This window comes from Salmo salar, chromosome ssa29, assembly GCF_905237065.1.
Source record: "Salmo salar chromosome ssa29, Ssal_v3.1, whole genome shotgun sequence".
NCBI classification, from domain to species: domain Eukaryota; kingdom Metazoa; phylum Chordata; class Actinopteri; order Salmoniformes; family Salmonidae; genus Salmo; species Salmo salar.
The window spans coordinates 41,937,069-41,962,267 of NC_059470.1; the positions used below are offsets into that span (position 1 = coordinate 41,937,069).

The 25,199-nt window shown below is 45.2% G+C and overlaps 3 protein-coding genes across 8 annotated transcripts in view; 1 reads left to right on the top strand and 2 right to left on the bottom strand.

The window, feature by feature from the left end:
- The first annotated feature begins 428 nt into the window (after nt 1-428).
- Nucleotides 429-13,206, top strand: klhl40b (kelch-like family member 40b). Of its 2 annotated transcripts, XM_045710820.1 has the most exons (9): nt 429-1,422; nt 1,992-2,441; nt 3,383-3,546; nt 7,006-7,113; nt 8,068-8,253; nt 8,452-8,601; nt 9,612-11,510; nt 11,561-12,877; nt 13,003-13,206. In XM_045710820.1, exons 1-7 carry the CDS (start codon nt 718-720, stop codon nt 9,721-9,723), a joined length of 1,875 nt encoding a protein of 624 aa, XP_045566776.1. In that variant the 5' UTR covers nt 429-717; the 3' UTR covers nt 9,724-11,510; nt 11,561-12,877; nt 13,003-13,206. The 2 variants fall into 2 exon arrangements, with proteins under 2 accessions (XP_045566776.1, XP_045566775.1); XM_045710819.1 differs by having other exon boundaries at nt 9,612-12,877.
- Nucleotides 13,207-20,824: 7,618 nt separating this feature from the next.
- On the bottom strand, nt 20,825-22,234 carry LOC123731541 (bifunctional endo-1,4-beta-xylanase XylA). Of its 5 annotated transcripts, none has more exons than XM_045710750.1 (2): nt 22,135-22,234; nt 20,825-22,065 (listed from the first exon to the last, which is right to left on the bottom strand). In XM_045710750.1, the coding sequence occupies exons 1-2, from the start codon at nt 22,232-22,234 to the stop codon at nt 20,825-20,827; spliced, it is 1,341 nt and encodes a 446-aa protein (XP_045566706.1). The 5 variants fall into 5 exon arrangements, with proteins under 5 accessions (XP_045566706.1, XP_045566710.1, XP_045566708.1 ...); XM_045710754.1 differs by having other exon boundaries at nt 20,825-21,699; nt 21,994-22,234; XM_045710752.1 differs by having other exon boundaries at nt 20,825-21,405; nt 21,556-22,234.
- Nucleotides 22,235-24,052: 1,818 nt separating this feature from the next.
- The window catches only part of zbtb47b (zinc finger and BTB domain containing 47b), a 106,236-nt gene continuing 105,089 nt past the window's right edge, over nt 24,053-25,199 (bottom strand). Inside the window, 2 exon segments of the mRNA XM_045710749.1 lie at nt 24,053-24,149; nt 24,152-24,520. Coding sequence (XP_045566705.1) covers nt 24,100-24,149; nt 24,152-24,520 — 419 coding nt within the window. The 3' untranslated portion in view covers nt 24,053-24,099.

Consider the following 25,199-nt stretch of genomic DNA (forward strand, 5'->3'; position numbering starts at 1 on the left):
GGAAAGAGTGGAGAGGAGGAAAGGGGGAAGGGAAGGAGTGGAGAGGAGAGGAGGAAGGAGGAAGGGAAGGAGTGGAGAGGAGGAAAGGGGAAGGGAAGGAGTGGAGAGGAGGAAAGGGGAAGGGGTGGAGAGGAGGAAGGAGGAAGGGAAGGAGTGGAGAGGAGGAAGGGAAAGAGTGGAGAGGAGGAAGGGGGAAGGGAAGGAATGGAGAGGAGGAAGGGGGAAGGGAAGGAGTGGAGAGGAGGTAGGAGGAAGGGAAGGAGTAGAGAGGAGCCCCACATGACTCAGGAAGAACTGATCTCCCATGATGCAGTGTCAGCTGTCCGAGGGGGGAGGGGGACGGCGGGTGGTGATGAGGGGTCTATTACCTTTCACATGTTCCAGAATGGATTCCACAGAGTGCCCCACACTGAGAACAAGCCTATATATAACCTACCAGTTGCAGCAGGAGTTAAAGCGTCGGGACAGCTGAGGGAGAGAGACCAGCCGCCCCGGAGTACACTCTTTATGGTTCAAAACACAAAGACCGAGCCTCCTTATACCACAAAGACCGAAGCCTTACCTCCTCTTTCCAGGCTGGTCAGTGAAGAGAGCCTGAGCTCGGAGCTCTGCTGTGTGGACAGGAGACAGACAGGACAGACACCGAGGACCAAGACGCCCTAGGCCTCTTGTTCCCTGCTGATCGACTGGGAGTTGTCCCCCTTGGACCGAGGCACCATGGCTCTGTCCATCGATCCAACCGAAGAACCCAGGATGTATCAGCAGACCCTGTTGCAGGACGGACTCTACGATCTACTGGAGAATGACAAGCTGGTGGACTGTGTCCTGAAGATCAAGGGCAAGGAGTTCCCCTGCCACCGTCTGGTGTTGTGCGCCTGCTCGTCCTTCTTCAGGGCTCTGTTCCTGTCAGATCTGGAAGAGGAGAAGAAGAGAGAGGTGGTGTTGGAGGATGTAGAGCCGGGAGTCATGGGTCTGATTCTGAAGTACCTCTATACCTCCACCATTAACGTGACAGAGCAGAATGTCAAGGACATCTTCTCTGTAGCCAACATGTTCCAGATCCCCTCGATCTTCACAGTGTGTGTCTCCTTCCTCCAGAAGAAACTCAGTCTCAGTAACTGTCTGGCTATATTCCGACTGGGCCTGATGCTGGACTGTCCTCGCCTCGCTGTCTCCGCTCGCAACTACGCCTGCGAACGCTTCCAGCTCATCGCCCGTGATGATGACTTCCTGACGCTGGGGCCCAGCGAGCTGGCAGCCATCTTGACAGCGGACACACTGAATGTGGAAACGGAGGAAGAGGTGTTTGAGGCCGTGGAGAAGTGGGTCGGTCAAGATGTGGAGAACAGGCTGAAGGAACTACCCGGCCTGATGGACTGTGTCAGACTCAGACTGGTCCACAAGGACTACTTTACTGAGATGGTGAGCAGTATGGTCTAGTGTTAAATCCCTCTGTCCCACCAGGTAGAGAAGCAGGTGATTGTTGTATTAAATCTCCTCTGTCCCACCAGGTGGAGAAGCAGGTGATTGTTGTATTAAATCTCCCTGTCCCACCAGGTAGAGAAGCAGGTGATTCTGATAAAACCCCCTGTCCCACCAGGTGGAGAAGCAGGTGATTCTGATAAATCTCCATGTCCCACCAGGTGGAGAAGCAGGTGATTGTTGTATTAAATCTCCCTGTCCCACCAGGTGGAGAAGCAGGTGATTCTGATAAATCTCCATGTCCCACCAGGTGGAGAAGCAGGTGATTCTGATAAATCTCCATGTCCCACCAGGTGGAGAAGCAGGTGATTCTGATAAATCTCCATGTCCCACCAGGTAGAGAAGCAGGTGATTCTGATAAAACCCCCTGTCCCACCAGGTGGAGAAGCAGGTGATTCTGATAAATCCCTGTCCCACCAGGTGGAGAAGCAGGTGATTGTTGTATTAAATCCCCCTGTCCCACCAGGTGGAGAAGCAGGTGATTCTGATAAATCTCCCTGTCCCACCAGGTGGAGAAGCATGAGTGGATCTGCTCCAACCCTGAAATGGAGAAGAGGCTTCAAATGGTCAGAGACGCTCGTGCTGGAAAACTGCCCGACCTCCCGCCTCAGAAGAAAACAAAGAAGAAGACAGAAGAAAATAAGACAGAGCAGAAGGGAGAAGAGGAGAAGGAGGGAGAGGAAGAGGAGGAGGAGGAAGAGGAGGCTCTACTCCCGGGGATCTTGAATGATCAACTGCGTTTTGGGATGTTCCTGAGGGATCTGGTGTTCATGGTGAGTGACACGGGGGCGGTGGCGTACGACCCCACGGGGAACGATTGTTACGTTGCCTCGCTCTCCACTCAGATCCCCAAGAACCACGCCTCCCTTGTCACCAAAGAGAACCAGATCTTTGTTGCTGGGGGACTGTTCTACAATGAGCTGAACAAGGAGGATCCTCTCAGCTCTTACTTCTTACAGGTAGGATGTTGTAATTATTATATAACTGTTATTAATACAGGTAGGATGTTATAATTATTATATAACTGTTATTAATACAGGTAGGATGTTATTATCATGATATTATCATTATTATTCAGGTAGGATGTTATAAGTATTATATAACTGTTATTAATACAGGTAGGATGTTATTATCATTATATTATCAAATTTTACTTGGATAATTCCTTTGGACCTGCATTGAGTAGAGGTATCTTCTGCATGGTCACCAAGTCATTGAGGAGAGGTATCTTCTGCATGGTCACCAAGTCATTGAGTAGAGGTATCTTCTGCATGGTCACCAAGTCATTGAGGAGAGGTATCTTCTGCATGGTCACCAAGTCATTGAGTAGAGGTATCTTCTGCATGGTCACCAAGTCATTGAGGAGAGGTATCTTCTGCATGGTCACCAAGTCATTGAGGAGAGGTATCTTCTGCATGGTCACCAAGTCATTGAGGCGAGGTATCTTCTGCATGGTCACCAAGTCATTGAGTAGAGGTATCTTCTGCATGGTCACCAAGTCATTGAGTAGATCTATCTTCTGCATGATCACCAAGTCATTGAGTAGAGGTCGGTCGGTCTGTCTGTCTGTCTGTCTGTCTGTCTGTCTGTCTGTCTGTCTGTCTGTCTGTCTGGCTGTCTGGCTGTCTGGCTGTCTGTCTGTCTGGCTGTCCATAGACCTGTCTGTCTGTCTGTCTGTCTGTCTGTCTGTCTGTCTGTCTGTCTGTCTGGCTGGCTGGCTGGCTGGCTGGCTGGCTGTCCATAGACCTGTCTGTCTGTCTGTCTGTCTGTCTGTCTGTCTGTCTGTCTGGCTGGCTGGCTGGCTGGCTGGCTGTCCATAAACCTGTCTGTCTGTCCTGTCAATATCTCAGCATGTAGGCAGCTGCCCTGTCTCTGACCTCTGACATCTGTGACCTCCCAGTACGACCCAGTGAGTGCTGATTGGCTGGGCATGCCCCCCATCCCGTCGCCCCGTTTCCTGTTCGGCCTGGCTGAGGCGGAGAACAGCATCTTCATGGTGGGAGGGAAGGAGCTGAAGGAGCAGGAGTCCAGTACTCTGGACTCAGTTCTGGTCTATGACAGACAGTAAGATACCTACCCTACCATACCCTACCCCTAACCCCCAACCCCTAACCCTAACCCCTAACCCTAACCCTAACCCCTAACCCTACCCCTAACCCCTAACCCTACCCCTAACCCTAACCCCTAACCCCTAACCCTAACCCCCAACCCCTAACCCCTAACCCTAACCCCTAACCCTACCCCTAACCCCTAACCCCTAACCCCCTAACCCCTAACCCTACCCCTAACCCTACCCCTAACCCCTAACCCTAACCCCTAACCCCTAACCCTACCCCTAACCCCTAACCCTAACCCTAACCCCTAACCCCTAACCCCTACTCCCTAACCCCTAACCCCTAACCCCTAACCCCTAACACCTAACCCTAACACCCTAACCCTAACCCCTAACCCCTAACCCTAACCCCTAACCCTAACCCCTAACCCCTAACCCTAACCCCTAACCCCAACTCTAACCCCTAACCCTAACCCCTAACCCTAACACCTAACCCCAACCCTAACCCCTAACCCTAACCCCTAACCCTAACCCTAACCCCTAACCCTAACCCCTAATCCCTAACCCCAACTCTAACCCACTGGAATCAGTGCTGGTCTATGACAGACAGAAAGATACCTAACCCTAACCCCTAACCTTAACCCCTAACCCGAACCCCTAACCCTCTGGACTCAGTGCTGGTCTATGACAGAGAGTAAGTTACTGTCTATGTGACAGCACCAGTAACTGTCCTGTCTACGTGACAGCACCAGTAAATACATCCTAACTGTCCTGTCTATGTGACAGCACCAGTAAATACATCCAGTAACTGTCCTGTCTATGTGACAGCACCAGTAAATACATCCAGTAACGTCCTGTCTATGTGACAGCACCAGTAACTGTCCTGTCTATGTGACAGCACCAGTAAATACATCCAGTAACGTCCTGTCTATGTGACAGCACCAGTAAATACATCCAGTAACTGTCCTGTCTATGTGACAGCACCAGTAAATACATCCAGTAACATCCTGTCTATGTGACCTGAATGCTCTAGTCGGCTGGCCCTCGCTTCATATTCGTCGCCAAACCCACTGGCTCCAGGTCATCTATAAGTCTAACCCTAACCCGCCTTATCTCAGCTTACCGGTCACTATAGCAACACCCACCCGTAGCACGCGCTCCAGCAGGTATATTTCACTTGTCATCCCCAAAGCCAATTCCTCCTTTGGCCACCTTTCCTTCCAGTTCTCTGCTGCCAATGACTGGAATGAATTGCAAAAATCAATGAAGCTGGAGACTCATATCTCCCTCACTAACTTTAAGCATCAGCTGTCAGAGCAGCTTACCGATCATTGCACCAGTACACAGCCCATCTGTAAATAGCCCACCCAACTACCTCATCCCCATATTGTTATTTATTTTTGCTCTTTTGTACCCCAGTATCTCTACTTGCACATTCATCTTCTGCACGTCTATCACTCCAGCGTTTAATTGCTAAATTGTAATTACTTCGCCACTACGGCCTATTTATTGCTTTACCTCCCTAATCTTACCTCATTTGCACACACTGCACAGTGAGGGAAAAAAGTATTTGATCCCCTGCTGATTTTGTACGTTTGCCCACTGACAAAGAAATGATCAGTCTATAATTTTAATGGTAGGTTTATTTGAACAGTGAGAGACAGAATAACAACAAAAAAATCCAGAAAAACACATGTCAAAAATGTTCTAAAATGATTTGCATTTTAATGAGGGAAATAAGTATTTGACCCCTCTGCAAAACATGACTTAGTACTTGGTGGCAAAACCCTTGTTGGCAATCACAGAGGTCAGACGTTTCCTGTAGTTGGCCACCAGGTTTGCACACATCTCAGGAGGGATTTTGTCCCACTCCTCTTTGCAGATCTTCTCCAAGTCATTATGGTTTCGTGGCTGACGTTTAGCAACTCGAACCTTCAGCTCCCTCCACAGATTTTCTATGGGATTAAGGTCTGGAGACTGGCTAGGCCACTCCAGGACCTTAATGTGCTTCTTCTTGAGCCACTCCTTTGTTGCCTTGGCCATGTGTTTTTGGTCATTGTCATGCTGGAATACCCATCCACGACCCATTTTCAATGCCCTGGCTGAGGGAAGGAGGTTCTCACCCAAGATTTGACGGTACATGGCCCCGTCCATCGTCCCTTTGATGCGGTGAAGTTGTCTTGTCCCCTTAGCAGAAAAACACCCCCAAAGCATAATGTTTCCACCTCCATGTTTGACGGTGGGGATGGTGTTCTTGGGGTCATAGGCAGCATTCCTCCTCCTCCAAACACGGCGAGTTGAGTTGATGTCAAAGAGCTCCATTTTGGTCTCATCTGACCACAACACTTCACCCAGTTGTCCTCTGAATCATTCAGATGTTCATTGGCAAACTTCAGATGGGCATGTATATGTGCTTTCTTGAGCAGGGGGACCTTGCGGGCACTGCAGGATTTCAGTCCTTCACGGCGTAGTGTATTACCAATTGTTTTCTTGGGGACTATGGTCCCAGCTGCCTTGAGATCATTGACATGATCCTCCCGTGTAGTTCTGGGCTGATTCCTCACCGTTCTCATGATCATTGCAACCCCACGAGGTGAGATCTTGCATGGAGCCCCAGGCCGAGGGAGATTGACAGTTCTTTTGTGTTTCTAACATTTGCGAATAATCACACCAACTGTTGTCAACTTCTCACCAAGCTACTTGGCGATGGACTTGTAGCCCATTCCAGCCTTGTGTAGGTCTACAATCTTGTCCCTGACATCCTTGGAGAGCTCTTTGGTCTTGGCCATGGTGGAGAGTTTGGAATCTGATTGATTGATTGCTTCTGTGGACAGGTGTCTTTTATACAGGTAACAAACTGAGATTAGGAGCACTCCCTTTAAGAGTGTGCTCCTAATCTCAGCTCGTTACCTGTATAAAAGACACCTGGGAGCCAGAAATCTTTCTGATTGAGAGGGGATCAAATACTTATTTCCCTCATTGAAATGCAAATCACTTTATAACATTTTTGACATGTGTTTTTCTGGATTTTTTTGTTGTTATTCTGTCTCTCACTGTTCAAATAAACCTACCATTAAAATTATAGACTGATCATTTCTTTGTCAGTGGGCAAACGTACAAAATCAGCAGGGGATCAAATACTTTTTTCCCCTCACTGTATATAGACTTTTCTATTGTGTTATTGACTGTATGTTTGGTTTATCCCATGTGTAACTCTGTGTTGTTTTTTGTGTCGCACTGCTTTGCTTTATCTTGGCCAGGTCGTAGTTGCAAATGAGAACTTGTTCTCAACTGGCCATCCTGGTTAAATAAAGGCGAAATAAAATTAATAAATAAAAAAAACAGAGAAATGAATCCCAACACAGTGGAAGAGTCATTCAACCTGCTGCCTCAGAGGAGTGATGTAATAAGGACGTTGTGAAAGCTAGGTTTAGAATGTAGTCTGAGCTCTCTGTGTTTATCCTCCTTAGGTCTTTTAAATGGGGCGAGTCTGACCCCATACCATACCCCGTCTACGGCCACGCTACTGTGTCTCACAACGGACTTATCTACGTGATCGGAGGAAAGTCGGATAACAAGTGAGTTATTAACGCGATACTGCGTTCTCTTCCACACTGTTGGTGTACATCTCAGTCACGGTGTAGAGCTCAGTCACGGTGTAGGGCTCAGTCACAGCGTAGAGCTCAGTCACGGGATAGAGCTCAGTCACGGTGTAGATCTCAATCAGGGGTATAGAGCTCAGTCACGGTGTAGAGCTCAGTCACAGTGTAGAGCTCAGTCACAGTGTAGAGCTCAGTCACGGTGTAGAGCTCAGTCACGGTGTAGAGTTCAGTCACGGTGTACAGCTCAGTCACAGTGTAGAGCTCAGTCACAGTGTAGAGCTCAGTCACGGTGTAGAGCTCAGTCACGGTGTAGAGCTCAGTCACGGTGTAGAGCTCAGTCACAGTGTAGAGCTCAGTCACAGTGTAGCGCTCAGTCACGGTGTAGAGTTCAGTCACGGTGTACAGCTCAGTCACGGTGTAGAGCTCAGTCACGGTGTAGAGCTCAGTCACAGTGTAGAGCTCAGTCACGGTATAGAGCTCAGTCACGGTGTACAGCTCAGTCACAGTGTAGAGCTCAGTCATGGGGTACAGCTCAGTCACAGTGTAGAGCTCAGTCATGGGGTACAGCTCAGTTAGGACAGTATGATCAATAACAACCACTACTACTATTACTACTGCTGCTACTACTAGGATGTGTGTCTGTCCTGTAGGAAGGTGATGAAGAGGATGTGTGTCTGTCCTGTAGGAAGGTGATGAAGAGGATGTGTGTCTGTCCTGTAGGAAGGTGATGAAGAGGATGTGTGTCTGTCCTGTAGGAAGGTGATGAAGAGGATGTGTGTCTGTCCTGTAGGAAGGTGATGAAGAGGATGTGTGTCTGTCCTGTAGGAAGGTGATGAAGAGGATGTGTGTCTGTCCTGTAGGAAGGTGATGAAGAGGATGTGTGTCTGTCCTGTAGGAAGGTGATGAAGAGGATGTGTGTCTGTCCTGTAGGAAGGTGATGAAGAGGATGTGTGTGTACTATGCCCAGCGGTTTGAGTGGAAGGAGCTGGCTCCGATGCAGCTGGCCCGCTCTCTGTTTGGAGCCACCGTCCATAAAGACAAGATCTACGTAGCAGCAGGCGTCACAGACACCGGCCTGACGGACACCGTGGAGGTTTACGACATCAATACCAACAAGTCAGTAGCAGGCCTGCAGCCTCAAAGTGTGTGTGTGTGTGTGCGTGCGTGTTTGTGTGACAGACTTCATGGAGGTCTAGAATATTAACACCAACAAGTCAGATTTCACTGTGCTGCCAACATATTCTCTCTGGGAGCTGATGGTGATTGAAGCCAACCGTGTACAGGGCCTGATTTACCCATAATCCATGTCTCCAGGTGGTCAGACTTCGTGGAGTTCCCTCAGGGTCGTAGCTCGCTCAGTCTGGCGTCGGTGGCCGGGGGTCTCTACGCTGTTGGAGGCTTCGCCATGATGCCCAGCGAGGACAAGGAGGAACTCCTCCCCAAGGAAATGAATGACATCTGGAGGTGAGGACCTCACTGACGTTGGGTTGGAGGTAGGGAAGGTCAGGGCTATGGTTGGAGGCAGGGAAGGTCAGGGCTATGGTTGGAGGCAGGGAAGGTCAGGGCTATGGTTGGAGGCAGGGAAGGTCAGGGCTAGGGTTGGAGGTAGGGAAGGTCAGGGCTATGGTTGGAGGCAGGGAAGGTCAGGGCTATGGTTGGAGGCAGGGAAGGTCAGGGCTATGGTTGGAGGCAGGGAAGGTCAGGGCTAGGGTTGGAGGGAGGGAAGGTCAGGGCTATGGTTGGAGGCAGGGAAGGTCAGGGCTATGGTTGGAGTTAGGGAAGGTCAGGGCTAGGGTTGGAGTTAGGGAAGGTCAGGGCTATGGTTGGAGGCAGGGAAGGTCAGGGCTATGGTTGGAGGCAGGGAAGATCAGGGCTACGTCCTGTTCTGTCCTTTCACCTGACCTCCTGTTCTGTCCTCTTACCTGACGTCTTCTTCTGTCCTCTTACCTAACATCCTGTTCTTTCCTCTTACCTGACATCCTGTCCTGTCCTCTTACCTGACATTCTGTTCTTTCCTCTTACCTGACATCCTGTCCTGTCCTCTTACCTGACATTCTGTTCTTTCCTCTTACCTGACATCCTGTCCTGTCCTCTTACCTGACATTCTGTTCTTTCCTCTTACCTGACATCCTGTCCTGTCCTCTTACCTGACATTCTGTTCTTTCCTCTTACCTGACATCCTGTCCTGTCCTCTTACCTGACATTCTGTCCTGTCCTCTTACCTGACATTCTGTCCTGTCCTCTTACCTGACATCCTGTTCTGTCCTCTTACCTGACATCCTGTTCTGTCCTCTTACCTGACATCCTGTTCTGTCCTCTTACCTGACATCCTGTTCTGTCCTCTTACCTGACATTCTGTCCTGTCCTCTTACCTGACATTCTGTTCTGTCCTTTTACCTGACATCCTGTTCTGTCCTCTTACCTGACATCCTCTTCTTTCCTCTTTCCTGATGTCTTGTCCTGTCCTCCTGCAGGTATGACGAGGGGGAAAGGAAGTGGGTGGGTGTTCTGAGGGAGATCCAATACGCCTCTGGGGCCACCATCTTGGGGGCACGACTCAACACGCTTCGACTCACCAAGATGTAACACTCCTCAACACCATGAGACTCACTAAGATGTAACACTCCTCAACACGCTTCGACTCACCAAGATGCAACACTCCTCAACACCATGAGACTCACCAAGTTGTAAAGATGTTCCATTTTTCACAGTGCCACCTGTTCCAACCCATATGACATGTGTTATTTGACCAATTCTGTTGTGTTTGACCTGGAGGGAGTTTATGGTGTCTCACGAGCGGCGCAGGCAGCAGTCTAAGGCACTGGATTTCAGTGCTTGAGGCATCACTACAGACCCGGGTTCGATCCCAAGCTGTGTTACAACTGTCCGTGACCGGGAATCCCGTAGGGCGGCGCACAATTGGCCCAGCATCGTCCGGGTTAGGGGAGGGTTTGGCCGGGGGGGGCTTTACTTGGCTCATCACGCTCTAGCGACTCCTTGTGGCGGACCGGGCGCCTGCAGGCTGACCACGGTTATCAGTTAAATGATGTTTCCTCCCGACACATTGGTGCAGCTGGCTTCCAGGTTAAGTTTCTTAGAGGACGCATGACTCAACTTTTGCCTCTCCCAAGCCCGTTGGGGAGTTGCAGCGATGAGAAAAAAAATAGTAATTGGATCACAATTGGATATCACGAAATTGGGGAGAAAAAGGGGTTAAAATACTAACAAAAATATATTTATATAGTACCAGTCAAAAGTTTGGACACACCTACTCATTCAAGGGTTTTTCTTTATTTTTACTCTTCTACACAGTAGCAAAATAGTGAAGACAACAAAACAATGCAATAACATATATGCAATCATATAGTAAGCAAAACATTTTAAAAATATCAAAATATATTTTATATTCGAGATTCTTCATAGTAGCCATCTTTTGCCTTGATGACAGCTTTGTACACTCTTGGCATTCTCTCAACCAGCTTCACCTGGAATGCTTTTCCAACCGTCTTGAAGGAGTTCCCAGATATGCTGCTTTTCCTTCACTCTGCGGTCCAACTCATCCCAAACCATCTCAATTGGGTTGAAGTCGAGTGATTGTGGAGGCCTGGTCAATCACTCTCCTTCCTGGTCAAATAGCCCTTACATTTACATTTACGTCATTTAGCAGACGCTCTTATCCAGAGCGACTTACAAATTGGAGGTGTGCTGGGTCGATTTCCTGTTGAATAACAAATGATAGTCCCAATAAGTGGAAACCAGATGGGATGATGTATCACTGCGGAATACTGTGGTAGCCATGCTGGTTAAGTTGGACTTGAATTCTAAATAAATCACGGACAGTGTCACCAGAAAGCACCCCCACACCTCCTCCTCCATGCTTCACTGTGGAAACCAAAAAAGAAAAACCCTGGAATGAGTAGAAGTGCCCAAACTTTTGACTGGTACTGTACATACATATATATTTCTAATTAAACGTTTTTTTTTTAAATAAAAATAAATATATATATACACACAAAACAGCATATCTGTTATAGTACAGCTTGAAAGACTGGAATGTAAATGTTGAGTGGCTTAACTGCAGGTAAATTGTTTGTTTTAATATTCAATAAAAAAAAGTAAAAACACCACAGGAGCTGCACCTCTTCCAACACCACAACAAATATAGAGGACTCTATTATTAACACGTCTAGAGGACTCTATTATTACAACACATCTAGAGGACTCTATTATTAACACATCTAGAGGACTCTATTATTACAACACGTCTAGAGGACTCTATTATTACAACACATCTAGAGGACTCTATTATCAACACATCTAGAGGTCTCTATTATTAACACGTCTAGAGGACTCTATTATCAACACATCTAGAGGTCTCTATTATTAACACGTCTAGAGGACTCTATTATCAACACATCTAGAGGACTCTATTATTACAACACATCTAGAGGACTCTATTATCAACACATCTAGAGGTCTCTATTATCAACACATCTAGAGGACTCTATTATCAACACATCTAGAGGACTCTATTATCAACACATCTAGAGGACTCTATTATCAACACGTCTAGAGGACTCTATTATCAACACGTCTAGAGGACTCTATTATCAACACGTCTAGAGGACTCTATTATCAACACGTCTAGAGGACTCTATTATCAACACATCTAGAGGACTCTCTTATTAACACGTCTAGAGGACTCTATTATCAACACATCTAGAGGACTCTATTATCAACACGTCTAGAGGACTCTATTATCAACACGTCTAGAGGACTCTATTATCAACACATCTAGAGGACTCTATTATCAACACATCTAGAGGACTCTATTATCAACACATCTAGAGGACTCTATTATCAACATATCTAGAGGACTCTATTATCAACATATCTAGAGGACTCTATTATCAACACATCTAGAGGACTCTATTATCAACACATCTAGAGGACTCTATTATTACAACACATCTAGAGGACTCTATTATTACAACACGTCTAGAGGACTCTATTATCAACACATCTAGAAGACTCTATTATCAACACATCTAGAGGACTCTATTACAACACATCTAGAGGACTCTATTATCGACACATCTAGAGGACTCTATTATCAACACATCTAGAGGACTCTATTATCAACACGTCTAGAGGACTCTATTATCAACACATCTAGAGGACTCTATTATCAACACATCTAGAGGACTCTATTATCAACACGTCTAGAGGACTCTATTATCAACACATCTAGAGGACTCTATTATCAACACATCTAGAGGACTCTATTATTACAACACATCTAGAGGACTCTATTATCAACACATCTAGAGGACTCTACTATTACAACACATCTAGAGGACTCTATTATCAACACGTCTAGAGGACTCTATTATCAACACATCTAGAGGACTCTATTATCAACACATCTAGAGGACTCTATTATTAACACGTCTAGAGGACTCTATTATTACAACACGTCTAGAGGACTCTATTATTACAACACATCTAGAGGACTCTATTATCAACACATCTAGAGGACTCTATTATTACAACACGTCTAGAGGACTCTATTATCAACACATCTAGAGGACTCTATTATTACAACACATCTAGAGGACTCTATTATCAACACATCTAGAGGACTCTATTATCAACACATCTAGAGGACTCTATTATCAACACGTCTAGAGGACTCTATTATTAACACATCTAGAGGACTCTATTATCAACACATCTAGAGGTCTCTATTATCAACACATCTAGAAGACTCTATTATCAACACATCTAGAGGACTCTATTATCAACACATCTAGAGGACTCTATTATCAACACGTCTAGAGGACTCTATTATCAACACGTCTAGAGGACTCTACTGTGATGCCCTCTGGTACCCCCCCAAACTCGCTGTGTCCAAATCAACTCCTCTGAGTTTAACAGAGTTTAATTCACATATAATGCTAGCAGTTCACGAGAGCATATGTAGAGCAGACTTCTGGAGTGGGGAAAGAATTAATGCTTTTCACTGTGTAGATACATTGTGTGAATTAAAACTGTCAAATTGAAGATAAACCATCTGTGTTATTGTTGATTCATTAAATGTCCATCAGCTGTGACACTTGTAAATCCCTCGGTATGACACAGCAGCCAGATGAGAACTGGGTCACCTTCAGTTTCCAATGTTGTGATCGTTTGCAGATAGAAATGCCACAAATAGAGCCAATATGATTCCTTGGTCAACATGTCAGAGAGGCGTGTTTGTTCTACATAACATATTTCTGTCTGAAGGTTCCAAGGTGTTGTGTCATTGCTGAACGCGCCCCTGGGTTCAGCGAGAGTAGTACTGGTGCTTCTACAGCTGCATTGCTTGCTGTTTGGGGGTTTTAGGCTGGGTTTCTGTACAGCACTTTGAGATATCAGCTGATGTAAGAAGGGCTATATAAATACATTTGATTTGATACTGGTCCTACAGAGGGCAGTCTTTACAGCTGCTACACCAGCGGTATCAACACAGTATAGAAGAATAGCAGCCAGTGGATGCCGTCAATAAAAAAATTACATTCATTTCAAACATTCAATTCAAACATTAGATACAGAACGAAAAACATTTAATTCAAACATCACTCCTCTCTACGCACAGAAATAACAACATTAAACAGTTTTTTGTTGTTGAATAATATATCTATATTGTTTAATATTGAATTAGTCTCCTGTGTTACACATTATAAACACGAACCGATTGGATACATGTAATGTTACTAGCACCTCTAGACACTACAGTGCTCGTTGTTTAAGTATGGTGTTTATATAGCTAGCCCATACAACTACTGTATAGTCATGGTCTATGTAGACCAGTCTACTAAGACATTGGGTTTACACTGTAATGTATAGAATCAACGAATGGGTAGACACACTATGACTGGTTTTAATGCAGCAGTAGGAAGCGGTAGTTTAGGTACATGAAAACCTTTAAAGTGTTCAAGGAGAAGATGCTTTTTCCAACTTTGATTCGGGGGATAATTACATTGTTGATTTCCTATCGTGATAAATGTAGGCCTTTCTTTTCCCTCAGAACTGGACCTTTACTAGACCCACTAAACCCCCAACCTTACATGTGCAGAACCACCAACCTCTCTTACTTTGAAACATTTGATTTAAACACTAGAACAGACCGTAAGGAAACAATGACTCTCTATTGTGAAAACATTAAATCTGTCTTCATAAGCCTTAATATACACACGGTCTTCTCACCAGCCAGAAGGAACATAGAAAAGTAAATTCCCCAGAGGTCGAAATTCAAACCACTTTACTTCTAGCTGAAGGCGGCCACAGAATCAACCCTACTGGACTACATCCTCCATCTTTTAGCTTATCCCAAGAACTACAAATCCCAACGGGCTTTATAAAAACACTCAACGTTCCTGCCCTAACCAATCTGGCCAGCTGGACCTGCCTGGTTTCACTTTTTGACAAACATTTGCTTTTTTAATTATTATTTTTTTTATAATGAACGCAGAACGCAAACAATCACACTTCTGAGAACCAACTCATCAGTTCCAACATGCCCTGGTTTAAGGACATGTTAACTAAACAACCTTTTAAAATGTCCCTTCTCTTTCCTTTGAGTGTAACATATACATTATCACGTTAGACGTGATCACACAGATTCAAAGCATTTGATCAATTAACAGGGTTGGCCAGTAAGTGCTGTTTTCATGGAAAAACCTTAAACATACTCACACAATTAAAGACCTAGTTCCCGTTACCCACAATCCTTCAGTTCTGATACTAGGGATCCTTATCCCTCTCCAATGGCAACACAGCACTGAAAACTCTTTAAGATACAGTAAATATATTGATTGTGAGCCAATCAAGCACCGATCTATCACCAAGCATCTTAGAGTACTTGGATGGATGTGGCACAAAGACAAATAGAGAGATGGCTGTAAAGTACTGCTCTCTGTCTAACAGTACCTATTCAATACTACTTTCTCTTGTTACTCGTTTGGCTAATGATGTCCATTTCCACATCATTCTGATGTAAGGTTGCAACGTTCCAGGAACTTTCAATACATTCTCCGATTTTCTAGAAATCCTGGCTGGAGGATCCTGGAAGGTTGCAACCGTATTCTGACCCAAAGTGCTTATACCAGTAGTACCACCACTACCATTCCACCTTAACCAATACCCACTAACCAACCCTAACTAACCCAATACCCACCAACCAGCCCTAACTAACCCAATACCCACCAACCAGCCCGAACTAACCCAATACCCACCCACCAACCAACCCTAACTAACCCAATACCCACCAACCAACCCTAACTAACCCAATACCCACCAACCAGCCCTAACTAACCCAATACCCACCAACCAACCAACCCTAACTAACCCAATACCCACCAACCAGCCCTAACTAACCCAATACCCACCAACCAGCCCTAACTAACCCAATACCCACCAACCAGCCCTAACTAACCCAATACCCACCCACCAACCAACCCTAACTAACCCAATACCCACTAACCAGCCCTAACTAACCCAATACCCACCAACCAACCAACCCTAACTAACCCAATACCCACCAACCAGCCCTAACTAACTCAATACCCACTAACCAGCCCTAACTAACCCAATACCCACCAACCAACCCTAACTAACCCAATACCCACCAACCAACCCTAACTAACCCAATACCCACTAACCAGCCCTAACTAACCCAATACCCACCAACCAGCCCTAACTAACCCAATACCCACCAACCAGCCCTAACTAACTCAATACCCACCAACCAGCCCTAACTAACCCAATACCCACTAACCAGCCCTAACTAACCCAATACCCACCAACCAGCCCTAACTAACCCAATACCCACCAACCAGCCCTAACTAACCCAATACCCACCAACCAGCCCTAACTAACCCAATACCCACCCACCAACCAACCCTAACTAACCCAATACCCACCAACCAGCCCTAACTAACCCAATACCCACCAACCAGCCCTAACTAACCCAATACCCACCAACCAACCCTAACTAACCCAATACCCACTAACCAGCCCTAACTAACCCAATACCCACCAACCAGCCCTAACTAACCCAATACCCACTAACCAGCCCTAACTAACCCAATACCCACCAACCAGCCCTAACTAACCCAATACCCACCAACCAGCCCTAACTAACCCAATACCCACTAACCAGCCCTAACTAACCCAATACCCACTAACCAGCCCTAACTAACCCAATACCCACCAACCAGCCCTAACTAACCCAATACCCACTAACCAGCCCTAACTAACCCAATACCCACCAACCAGCCCTAACTAACCCAATACCCACCAACCAGCCCTAACTAACCCAATACCCACTAACCAGCCCTAACTAACCCAATACCCACCAACCAGCCCTAACTAACCCAATACCCACCAACCAGCCCTAACTAACCCAATACCCACCAACCAGCCCTAACTAACCCAATACCCACCAACCAACCCTAACTAACCCAATACCCACCAACCAGCCCTAACTAACCCAATACCCACCAACCAGCCCTAACTAACCCAATACCCACCAACCAACCCTAACTAACCCAATACCCACCAACCAGCCCTAACTAACCCAATACCCACTAACCAGCCCTAACTAACCCAATACCCACCAACCAGCCCTAACTAACCCAATACCCACCAACCAGCCCTAACTAACCCAATACCCACCAACCAGCCCTAACTAACCCAATACCCACCAACCAACCCTAACTAACCCAATACCCACCCACCAACCAACCCTAACTAACCCAATACCCACTAACCAACCCTAACTAACCCAATACCCACCAACATCACATTCAGTTCCAGGGCATCTCATTTTCATCAACTATCTATACAGATATAACAGAATCTACTATAGAGATAGACCCATAGATAATATAACAGAATCTACTATAGAGATAGACCCATAGATAGTATAACAGAATCTACTATAGAGATAGACCCATAGATAGTATAACAGAATCTACTATAGAGATAGACCCATAGATAGTATAACAGAATCTACTATAGAGATAGACCCATAGATAGTATAACAGAATCTACTATAGAGATAGCCCCATAGATAATATAACAGAATCTACTATAGAGATAGTATAACAGAATCTACTATAGAGATAGACCCATAGATAATATAACAGCTACTATTGTCTATTGACGGGGAACATGTCAGGGAAGTCCCACAGTACTCTGGAGGTAATTATATAGTTTTACATCTCCTCCTCTTCTCTCCTGCTCTTCCAGGGCCAGACTACTACTAACTTTCTACATTTCAGCACAGTTTTATAATGCTATTCTATACATTTTGTCATGAGACAGTTAAAACATTTTCCCGTTTTAAAGCATTTTTCCTGCAACTGCACATTTTTCCATGGTGCAAAGAGAAAAATGTGCAGTTTTAAAGCTAATTTCCTGCTATTCTACACATTTTTGCCATTGTGAAGCCAAAGATTGCACATTTTGGGGAGACAATATGTTTGCTATGATTGCGTTTAAACCAAGTTTATACAGAGCTAGGTTTGGGATTAGCGCATTAGATTACAGGTATACAAATTCTCCAGAGTTCTATCTAATACACTATAAAAAAAAATATATATATATAAAAAAGAAGTTGTTTCAACTAAATATCATTAAGTAACTGGTTCCACGGCCTTCTATTTGTCTTTACTCAACTTTGAATTTGAGTTGAATGCTGTGAACCAAGGGGTTGTGAGTTGAAATCCTAGGCGAGGACGTGGAATATTAAGTACTGTATAAATGAACATGTACAATGTAATCGTGTATGCCAACGTGTGTCAAATATGTCCGTTGAAAACATTTGTATGTTATTTAAAGCTCTGTGTTTGTAACTAGTTCCACAGTTTTTTTGTTAGGTAAGATGCCCAGATAAGAATTTATAGTTGAATGAACATACGAGACAATTTGAGCAAACACATATTTTTTTTAAGTCAGCAACATTTTTGCTTACATTTTCTCATGTTGGAGCTAAGTTTGGGCCAACTAAAATGTTTTAAGTTCAGGTAACACTTTTGACCGAAAAGTTGAGTAAACTAGTGGAACCAATTACACTGTATTTTCTTCATAAGGAATAATTCACCTTTCTCCAATTTTTCTAAACTGTTTCTCAGATAGTAGCCCACTGAGTAGATAAGACTGGTTTTTCTTAACAGCATTTCAAAAATGTGAGATTTTATAGATTTCGGGCTAGCGTCAGTGATGTCATCAGTGGTGGAAAAAGTACCCAATTTTCACACTTGAGTAAAAGTAAAAATACCTTAATAGAAAATTACTCAAGTAAAAGTGAAAGTCCCCCAGTAAAATACTACTTGAGTAAAAGTCTAAAAGTATTTGGTTTAAAAAAAATACTGAAGTATCAAAAGTAAAAGTACGAATAATAAAATAATTCCTTATATTAAGCAAACCAGACGGCACAAATTTTTTGTTTTTCTAAAATGTATGGATAGCCAGGGGGCACACTCCAACACTCAAGACATAATTTACAAACAAAGCATGTGTGTTTAGTGAGTCCTCCAGATCAGAGGCATTAGGGATAACCAGAGATGTTCTCTGTTTAGTGAGTCCTCCAGATCAGAGGCAGTAGGGATGACCAGGGATGTTCTCTGTTTAGTGAGTCCTCCAGATCAGAGGCATTAGGGATAACCAGAGATGTTCTCTGTTTAGTGAGTCCGCCAGATCAGAGGCAGTAGGGATGACCAGGGATGTTCTCTGTTTAGTGAGTCCTCTAGATCAGAGGCAGTAGGGATAACCAGAGATGTTCTCTGTTTAGTGAGTCCTCCAGATCAGAGGCATTAGGGATAACCAGGGATGTTTTCTTGATAAGTGTGTGAATTGGACCATTTTCTGTCCTGCTAAGCATTTAAAATGTAATGAGTAATTTGGGTGTCAGGGAAAATTTATGGAGTAAAAAGTACATTATTTTCTTTAGGAACATAGTGAAGTAAAAGTTGTAAAAAATATAAATAGTAAAGTAAAGAAACTCCCCAAAAAACTACTTAAGTATTTTTACTTCAGTACTTTCCACCACTTGAAAAGAGCAGGAATAGGCTTTTGTAGGCTACAATCCAAGGCCCTGTACAGTGGTTTCTGGCCATCAGCAATAGACGAAAAGTCAAATAAATGTCTCTCCACTTTACTTCCTACTTTGGGAATCTCAAGCTGATTGGCTGATTGTTCATTTATTCAGGGTCAGATTGACTGTTTCACAACTTTACTCATCCGTCTCTGGTAGTTACACACACACACACACACACACACACACACACACACACACACACACACACACACACACACACACACACACACACACACACACACACACACACACACACACACACACACACACACACACACACACACACACACACACGTCTCTGGTAGTTACATACACACACGCGCACTTTACTACATTCTCCTTTGCACTGCAAAATTGACTGGCTAGTCATTACCTTTCCATTGTGACTGGCTAGTCATTACCTTTCTATTGTGACTGGCTAGTCATTACCTTTCCATTGTGACTGGCTAGTCATTACCTTTCCATTGTGACTGGCTAGTCATTACCTTTCCATTGTGACTGGCTAGTCATTACCTTTCCATTGTGACTGGCTAGTCATTACCTTTCCATTGTGACTGGCTAGTCATTACCTTTCCATTGTGACTGGCTAGTCATTACCTTTCCATTGTGACTGGCTAGTCTTTACCTTTCTATTGTGACTGGCTAGTCATTACCTTTCCAATGTGACTGGCTAGTCATTACCTTTCCATTGTGACTGGCTAGTCATTACCTTTCCATTGTGACTGGCTAGTCATTACCTTTCCATTGTGACTGGCTAGTCATTACCTTTCCATTGTGACTGGCTAGTCATTACCTTTCCAATGTGACTGGCTAGTCATTACCTTTCTATTGTGACTGGCTAGTCATTACCTTTCCATTGCGACTGGCTAGTCATTACCTTTCCAATGTGACTGGCTAGTCATTACCTTTCTATTGTGACTGGCTAGTCATTACCTTTCCATTGTGACTGGCTAGTCATAACCTTTCCATTGCGACTGGCTAGTCATTACCTTTCCATTGTGACTGGCTAGTCATTACCTTTCCATTGTGACTGGCTAGTCATTACCTTTCCAATGTGACTGGCTAGTCATTACCTTTCCATTGTGACTGGCTAGTCAAAACCTTTCTATTGTGACTGGCTAGTCATTACCTTTCCATTGTGACTGGCTAGTCATTACCTTCTAAAACACCTTACATAATGGCATAATGTTGCCACACACAAATTACACAAACTGTCACAATTTTAACATTTAACACACAAAAAAAGAGTACATCTTAAATATCTCTAAGGTGGAAAATAAGATGCAGGACTGATTTTAGAGGCAGAGAGGGGTTTTAACAGATCAGATCAGAAGAACAGTTTGCTTCATCTTCAGTTGGCTAAGAGAATGATGGTTCTATCCAGTTGGTCTGTTCTGTTCTGATGGCTAATATAGTCCATTCACTGTGAGGAGGAGAAGAGGAGAGAGGAGGATAGAGGGAGAGGAGAAGAGAGAGACAGGACTCTGCAGGAGATGTCTGAAGAGGAGGGAAAGAGAGAAGGGAGATGAGGATGAGGAGAGAGGGCTATGCAGGAAACCTCTGGTGAGGACAGGAGAGAGACAGGGCTCTGCACGAGACGTCTGAAGATGGGGGACGGAGAGAGGAGGAGGACGATAGAGGAGGGGTGGAGAGAGAAGGGTGGGGGAGAGGAGGATGAGGAGAAGAGAGAGACAGGACTCTGCAGGAGACGTCTGAAGATGGGGGACGGAGAGAGGAGGAGGACGATAGAGGAGGGGTGGAGAGAGAAGGGTGGGGGAGAGGAGGATGAGGACATCTGGCACAATATACCTCTGTTAGGACAGAGAGGTAAACTTTCAGAGAGAACTCACTGTACACAGAACACCTAGAACCTTCAGTAGAGAACTCATTCCACGCAGAACACCTAGAACCTTCTGTCACACAGAAATCGTTCCACATATAACCTTCTGTAGAGAACTCATTCCACGCAGAACACCTAGAACCTTCTGTCAGACAGAAATCGTTCCACATATAACCTTCTGTAGAGAACTCATTCCACGCAGAACACCTAGAACCTTCTGTCAGACAGAAATCGTTCCACATATAACCTTCTGTAGAGAACTCATTCCCCGCAGAACACCTAGAACCTTCAGTAGAGAACTCATTCCCCGCAGAACACCTAGAACCTTCAGTAGAGAACTCATTCCACGCAGAACACCTAGAACCTTCTGTCACACAGAAATCGTTCCACATATAACCTTCTGTAGAGAACTCATTCCACGCAGAACACCTAGAACCTTCTGTCAGACAGAAATCGTTCCACATATAACCTTCTGTAGAGAACTCATTCCACGCAGAACACCTAGAACCTTCTGTCAGACAGAAATCGTTCCACATATAACCTTCTGTAGAGAACTCATTCCCCGCAGAACACCTAGAACCTTCAGTAGAGAACTCATTCCCCGCAGAACACCTAGAACCTTCAGTAGAGAACTCATTCCACGCAGAACACCTAGAACCTTCTGTCAGACAGAAATCGTTCCACATATAACCTTCTGTAGAGAACTCATTCCCCGCAGAACACCTAGAACCTTCTGTCAGACAGAAATCGTTCCACATATAACCTTCTGTAGAGAACTCATTCCCCGCAGAACACCTAGAACCTTCTGTTAGACAGAAATCGTTCCACATATAACCTTCTGTAGAGAACTCATTCCACGCAGAACACCTAGAACCTTCTGTCAGACAGAAATCGTTCCACATATAACCTTCTGTAGAGAACTCATTCCACGCAGAACACCTAGAACCTGTCAGACAGAAATCGTTCCACATATAACCTTCTGTAGAGAACTCATTCCATGCAGAACACCTAGAACCTTCTGTCAGACAGAAATCGTTCCACATATAACCTTCTGTAGAGAACTCATTCCCCGCAGAACACCTAGAACCTTCTGTTAGACAGAAATCGTTCCACATATAACCTTCTGTAGAGAACTCATTCCACGCAGAACACCTAGAACCTTCTGTAGAGAACTCATTCCACACAGACCAACTAGGGAGGAGTTTAGGCCCCAGAATTAACCCAGTAAACAGCTAGTGAATATGAGAAGGGGTTATTAATCTCACCAGTAACTAGTTTGTCTGAGGAGGTGTTAATCTGACCAATGTTACATTGTGCTACAAGCAGGGCCTTATTAAAGGGTGTGGCTTTGTGGTAAGCAGAATGAAAACAATGAAACGACAGATGTAATATATGTTGTCATTTTACATGTCCTTCTGAACTCTGAACGACCAGGGCAGAAGTGAACTATTCAACACAGTAAAACATTCCCATATTTGTAGGTGTATGCATGTATACTGTATATATGTTACAACAAGCCTCTATATGATCCTTCACCTCTTCAGACTGCAGAATCCACATAGAAACCTGGGCCAAGTTAAGATGCGATGTGGTTATATGAAGGAATCCTCCTTCCATCCATGTCACGCTCCGCTCCTGTAAATCCCCCTCCTCTCATAGATAGTCTGAGTACTTCAGGGGGTCCAGAGGGGTTGGCTGACTGGATGCTAGCAGTCTGTTAGCAGAGTGTTGTAGAGTAGATGGTTGCTAGCAGTCTGTTAGCAGAGCGTTGTAGAGTAGATGGATGCTAGCAGTCTGTTAGCAGAGTGTTGTAGAGTAGATGGATGCTAGTAGTCTGTTAGCAGAGCGTTGTAGAGTAGATGGATGCTAGCAGTCTGATCTGTTAGCAGAGTATTGTAGAGTAGATGGATGCTAGCAGTCTGTTAGCAGAGTTCTGTAGAGTAGATGGATGCTAGCAGTCTGTTAGCAGAGTATTGTAGAGTAGATGGATGCTAGCAGTCTGTTAGCAGAGCGTTGTAGAGTAGATGGATGCTAGCAGTCTGTTAGCAGAGTGTTGTAGAGTAGATGGATGCTAGCAGTCTGTTAGCAGAGTGTTGTAGAGTCGATGGATGCTAGCAGTCTGATCTGTTAGCAGAGTGTTGTAGAGTAGATGGATGCTAGCAGTCTGTTAGCAGAGTGTTGTAGAGTCGATGGATGCTAGCAGTCTGATCTGTTAGCAGAGTGTTGTAGAGTAGATGGATGCTAGCAGTCTGTTAGCAGAGCGTTGTAGAGTAGATGGATGCTAGCAGTCTGTTAGCAGAGTGTTGTAGAGTAGATGGTTGCTAGCAGTCTGTTAGCAGAGCGTTGTAGAGTAGATGGATGCTAGCAGTCTGTTAGCAGAGCGTTTTAGAGTAGATGGATGCTAGCAGTCTGTTAGCAGAGTGTTGTAGAGTCGATGGATGCTAGCAGTCTGTTAGCAGAGCGTTGTACCGTAGATGGATGCTAGCAGTCTGTTAGCAGAGTGTTGTAGAGTCGATGGATGCTAGCAGTCTGATCTGTTAGCAGAGTGTTGTAGAGTAGATGGATGCTAGCAGTCTGTTAGCAGAGTGTTGTAGAGTAGATGGATGCTAGCAGTCTGATCTGTTAGCAGAGTGTTGTAGAGTAGATGGATGCTAGCAGTCTGATCTGTTAGCAGTGTATTGTAGAGTAGATGGATGCTAGCAGTCTGTTAGCAGAGTGTTGTAGAGTAGATGGATGCTAGCAGTCTGATCTGTTAGCAGAGTGTTGTAGAGTAGATGGATGCTAGCAGTCTGTTAGCAGAGCGTTGTAGAGTAGATGGATGCTAGCAGTCTGTTAGCAGAGCGTTGTAGAGTAGATGGATGCTAGCAGTCTGTTAGCAGAGTGTTGTTGAGTAGATGGTATGCTAGCAGTCTGTTAGCAGAGTGTTGTAGAGTAGATGGATGCTAGCAGTCTGATCTGTTAGCAGAGCGGAGTGCGTTAGCTAGATGTCGGAGCCCATCCTGCCAGAGAAGAGGGGTGGAGGAGGGGGAGGTGGGGCGCGGGGGTGTGGGGCAGCCCCCCTAGGGAGTGGATCAGAGGGAGGGAGTGGGGCGTGGCATGGTGGTGCATTGCCCCCGGGAGCACCGCCCCTAAAACCACCTGACCAATCGCAGCAGGGTCCGCAGAAACAGTCGGGGAGGGGGGGTCGACGCCCAGCGAGTCGTTGTTGTCGGTTCCCGCGGGGTTGCTGACCCGGATGCACTTCTCCTTGTGGGCCTTGAGCATGTTGGAGAAACGGAACCTCTGACCACACACCTCGCAGGGGTACGGCTTCTCCCCCGTATGGGTCCGACGGTGGCGCTTCATGTTGGGACGACTGGTGAAACTCTTCCCACAGATCTCACAGATATACGGCTTCTCTCCTAAGAAGGAGGAAAGGAGGGAGAACACACATTATGGACTAGTACAACAAAGACAAAAACAAAAAAAACCCCACTAGAATTAGATACTAAGTTGAAGCTGACGGAAACACAAGTCAACACAAACACAAATCACAAAAGACAGCTAGCTAGCGCTAACAGTCCGTATCTGGATAATATGTGTGAAATGGTTGATAATGTATGTGATATCAACAGAGAAGTATATTTTCTGGGTGATTTAAATATTGACTGGCTCTCATCAAGATGCCCACTCAAGAAAAATCTTCAAACTGTAACCAGTGCCTGCAACGTGGTTCAGGTTCAATCTTTACTAATTACTAACGCTGAAGAAATCTGCCCTAAAGAATGTGGTGACCCGGGGTTTGGATGTAGCCCTCACTCCGGCTGAGCACACCAAGACAGTCGTGAAGTGGGCACGACAAAACCTATTCCCCCTCAGGAGACTGAAAAGATTTGGCATGGGTCCTCAGATCCTCAAAAGGTTCTACAGCTGCACCATCGAGAGCATCCTGACTGGTTGCATCACTGCCTGGTATGGAAACTGCTCGGCCTCCGACTGCAAGGCACTATAGAGGGTAGTGCATATGGCCCAGTACATCACCGGGGCCAAGCTTCCTGCCATCCAGGACCTCTACACCAGGTGGTGTCAGAGGAAGGCCCT